General features: G+C 37.6%; 1 protein-coding gene across 1 annotated transcript in view; it reads right to left on the reverse strand.

Moving 5' to 3' along the window:
* Nucleotides 1-5,000, reverse strand: part of LOC135209024 (uncharacterized) — a 501,080-nt gene that overhangs the window by 318,920 nt on the left and 177,160 nt on the right. Inside the window, exon 2 of the mRNA XM_064241559.1 lies at nt 4,308-5,000. This exon is cut by the window's right edge and continues 929 nt beyond it. Coding sequence (XP_064097629.1) covers nt 4,308-4,353 — 46 coding nt within the window. The 5' untranslated portion in view covers nt 4,354-5,000. The remainder of the gene's footprint in view (nt 1-4,307) is intronic.

Consider the following 5,000-nt stretch of genomic DNA (forward strand, 5'->3'; position numbering starts at 1 on the left):
GTGCTTTGGAAGTAATATTAATGTTATGGCAATTTTTTCCTTATTTAACAATCGAACTGAGGTTTGATGATGACTTCTTTTTAGTCAAATGCAATGTTTCTTGTTTTTTCTGAAATTTGGCTACACGTGACATTTTCTTACAGTTTGAGATATATGACTGATTTCACTCTTATGGGACACATTATGGCCTGATTGTATGCAATAATCGTGTTTTAGCATTGGAATAACAGAATACGGAGCATGTTAAGTTCCCAGTAAGTGAATTTTGAACAAATCCTACGCAGTCATGTAGCATCAGTTCTGAGCATAATATATATATATATATATATATATATATATATATATATATATATATATTATATATATATATATATATATATATATGTGTGTGTGTGTGTGTGTGTGTGTGTGTGTGTGTGTGTGTGTTTATACATATATTATATATATATATGTATGTGGGTGTGTGTGCGCGTGGGTGTATGATTTTTTTATATCCTCCCAGGTTGGAGTGATGCAAAAAATAACTGGCATAGTGAATGTAGTTTTCTAAGTAAGTGTTCCTTCTATGTAATGCAAAGGCATTATGACTGTCTGGGCTGTGAAACTCTACTTCAAGAAATGACAGACAGCAGTTAAAGTCCTGTTCAACATTGACCTGAGTAGAAACTGGAAGACTATAGTAAGCTATAGAGATCTTCGAAAAGGAGTCATTATTTGGGGTAAAAATAAGTAAAAATATTTTCTTACACTAAGAATACATTAGACTTGGTGGAGACCAAATGAATATGTTAATATTACAGTTTTAAAGAATTACATGTACAAGTTTGTAATAACAGGAAAGAGTTGATAGCCCCAGGAAACTCCACATTTCTGCTGAAAAGCTTTATCGTCAAATCTAACACTGGTGTAGTTAACACATACATTTTTTTTTTTTTTTTGATCTATCACAGTCCTCCAATTCGACTGGGTGGTATTTATAGTGTGGGGTTCCGGGTTGCATCCTGCCTCCTTAGGAGTCCCACTTTTCTTACTATGTGTGCCGTTTCTAGGATCACACTCTTCTGCATGAGTCCTGGAGCTACTTCAGCCTCTAGTTTTTCTAGATTCCTTTTCAGGGATCTTGGGATCGTGCCTAGTGCTCCTATGATTATGGGTACGATTTCCACTGGCATATCCCATATCCTTCTTATTTTCTATTTTCAGATCTTGATACTTATCCATTTTTTCCCTTTCTTTCTCTTCAACTCTGGTGTCCCATGGTATTGCGACATCAATGAGTGATACTTTCTTCTTGACTTTGTCAATCAACGTCACGTCTGGTCTGTTTGCATGTATCACCCTATCCGTTCTGATACCATAGTCCCAGAGGATCTTTGCGTGATCGTTTTCTATCACTCCCTCAGGTTGGTGCTCGTACCACTTATTACTGCAAGGTAGCTGATGTTTCTTGCACAGGCTCCAGTGGAGGGCTTTTGCCACTGAATCATGCCTCTTTTTGTACTGGTTCTGTGCAAGTGCCGGGCATTCGCTTGCTATGTGATTTATGGTTTCATTTTTCGTATTGCACTTCCTACATATGGGAGAGATGTTATTTCCGTCTATCGTTCTTTGAACATATCTGGTTCTTAGGGCCTGATCTTGTGCCGCTGTTATCATTCCTTCAGTTTTCTTCTTTAGCTCTCCCCTCTGTAGCCATTGCCATGTGTCATCGCTGGCTAGTTCTTTAGTCTGTCTCATGTATTGTCCGTGCATTGGTTTGTTGTGCCAGTCCTCTGTTCTGTCTGTCATTCTCTTGTCTCTGTATATTTCTGGGTCTTCGTCTACTTTTATTAGTCCTTCTTCCCATGCACTCTTTAGCCTCTCGTCTTCACTGGTTTTTCAGATATTGCCCCAGCTGCTGTTCTCGATGTTGACGCAGTCCTCTATACTTAGTAGTCCTCTCCCTCCTTCCTTTCGTGTTATGTATAGTCTGTCCGTATTTGCTCTTGGGTGTAGTGCTTTGTGTATTGTCATATGTTTACTGGTTTTCTGATCTAGTATGCTGCGGAGTTCTGCCTTCGTCCATTCCACTATTCCTGCGCTGTATCTGATTACTGGCACTGCCCATGTGTTAAAGGCTTTTATCATATTTCCGGCATTGAGTTTTGACTTGAGTATCGCCTTGAGTCTCTGCATATATTCTTTCCTGATTGTGTCCTTCATCACTTGGTGTTTTATATCTCCTCCTTCCATTATTCCCAGGTATTTGTATCCTGTCTCATCTATGTGTTTGATGTTGCTCCCATCTGGTAACTTTATCTCTTCAGTTCTCGTTACTTTGCCTTTTTGTATGTTGACTAAGGCGCATTTTTCTATTCCAAACTCCATCCTGATGTCCCCAGATACAACACTTACAGTCTGGATTAGGGTATCTATTTCCTTGATGCTTTTACCATACAGCTTGATGTCGTCCATGAACATCAGATGGTTGATTCTGTAGCCTCTTTTCTTGAGTTGGTACCCGGGTTATTATTATTATTATTATTATTATTATTATTATTATTATTATTATTATTATTATTATTAATGTATTTCAGTACATGAAACCTATTCATATGGATCAAGCTCACAAGAGCCTTTGACTTGAAATTCAAGCTTCCAAAGAATGTTGGTTTTATCCTCCCATCGCAGACCCCTCACTGCAACAGCAACTGATCATGATATAGAGCCAGTGATTTTTCATCGCCTTAGCGGAGGTGCGAACCCAGAAAATCTGAGCTGCCTGTCACATACCAGCGGACGTAATTCAGTTCAAGAAAAGGATTTGTTGTTAGGGGGATATCTCGAAAATATTCTGAAGATTTTCTTTCTAACAATGATGAAACATCAGTTGATGGCACACTAGTGAATAATGCTTTAATTAACGTCAAACTGACCAAACAATCTCTCATATGTTCAGTTTTCAGTTTCTCAGTCAGCCAATGAAGTCAGAGAATAGACTTAATGTGGTTTTGAAGACTTTCCCAAATGAGAGTTTGCTATTTTCCTTGAATGTGGCATTATACTTCTAGTTTAGCTCTTCGTGGCAGGTCGTCTCGTTAACAGTTTGCTTTCGTCTAGCACCCTATGCGCTTTTAAAAGGTAAAAAGCTTTCATGAGCTAGACGCTCTTATTTATTTTGAGGGAAATAATGTTAGAACGTCTTCAAGGAAGAACACTTCCGCGTTTGTTTAGGTGGAAATGAAAAAACGACTCAGCCTTTATCAAATGAATCCATCTGAGAAAATTGAACTGTGTATGAAATCTTTTACCTAATTTCTAAAGCTTTTGAAGAGAAGAAATAGAGAGCGAACTTCAAATCGATATGTTTAAGAGATCTTATTTACTAACTGACTAACCTTGCCATCAAGAAATCTATCATGTTTACCGCTCGCAGCAAGAGCCAAACATCCCCCTGCAGTTTCACAACTGACGTGAAACGGATGGATTTTATCATGAAGTTCTTCGTCCTTGTACTGTTTTCTTTCTCTCTCTAAGTTCCCCAAATCCACAGACTTCAAATCAAGAACTATGCAAATTTGTTCAAATTTCACTAATACATAGGTTTTATTCAAATTCATTAGGTTGTATTTGAAAACTTTCGTTCAACGATTTTTCATTTCCTGAACAGTGGCGGAATTTCCTCATCCATCGGATTTTAGAATCAAACCATCAAAGTCGAGACCGCTACCTGGATCTCAGACACTACAAAAATCAAGTCCGTCAATTCTTCAATGCCGACCCCGCAACATGGGCCTTTTTTTTTTTTTTTTTTTTTTTTTTTTCCTAGCTACGGACTTGAGACATCCATACATTATTAATGGATAGGCTAGCTGACCATGTAATAACATCCACTGAATTAAACTTCCCAAACTTAAAATGTATTGGCTCTAAGTTTGTCCCCGATTTCTCTTGACCAATTTTTTTTTTTTTTTTTTTTTTTTTTTTTTTACCGCACTGCAACGGAATTGCTAGAAATTATTTGACCGTCTACGTAGTAAGACAGGCAAGCAGAAATACATAGTTTGGAATGACTAAAAGAGCTAAATTCAACACACTATATACGTATATATTATATATATATATATATATATATATATATATATATATATATATATATATATATTATATATATATACATAGTCATTGCGAAATATTCCTTCTTGTATGTTTTACCATGAGACGACCAAATTACTCTTGGCAGTTTCTTTTGAGAGAGAGAGAGAGAGAGAGAGAGAGAGAGAGAGAGTGAGGGGGGGGAAGGGGGGGTTAAGGGGGGAATTACTTACCTGACAGGCCATAGGCGACTAGAACAATGAGGGTTATAAGCATCATCCCAGGCGGACTTTTCGTTTACAGGTGTTACATCAGAGAGTGATCCAGCCAAACGATGACGTCTTCGATTTAAAAAAAAAAAAAACAGATTGCAATTTCGTCGGTCACGCACTATTCACACACATTCCGTAGATGATTGTGAAGCCTTGGTCCCACTTTTCTTGTGCTTCTACCTTTTCCGTTTCTTTCTTCTTCATTGTGGTTGTCTGCGGTGCCTTTCGCTTTTGGATTCAGGACGGCGTCAGGGATCACTGCTGTGTCGGTGCCAAGGAACATTCAGTCCGTCTCTCTGACACCATTTTTTGTTTCTATGAAAACTGCTCTGTGATTTGTTCATTCATAATGTTTATCAGTTCAAGCTTCAAGTACAGAAATTGAGTTAACTGCGTAGAAAGGACGTGATTCATCTAGCAAGGTTTTATCGAGTACATTCTAGTATATCTCAAATAGTAAGTGTAAGTCGAAAATGAAATGGAGTGTGTCTTGTTAACGTTTTAGACAAGATAATCTGAAAAATAGTGAGTGGTAGGTTTTTCTGGTGTCAGCTAAATAGAAATGTCAAGCTTACTAACATTCAGTCTTTTGACTGAACTGACGAAAATTCGAGTGTAAATGAACAGATACGAACGGAATTCGAAGAGTATCAA

This window comes from Macrobrachium nipponense, chromosome 37 (genome assembly GCF_015104395.2).
Source record: "Macrobrachium nipponense isolate FS-2020 chromosome 37, ASM1510439v2, whole genome shotgun sequence".
In the NCBI taxonomy this organism is placed as follows: Eukaryota; Metazoa; Arthropoda; class Malacostraca; order Decapoda; family Palaemonidae; genus Macrobrachium; species Macrobrachium nipponense.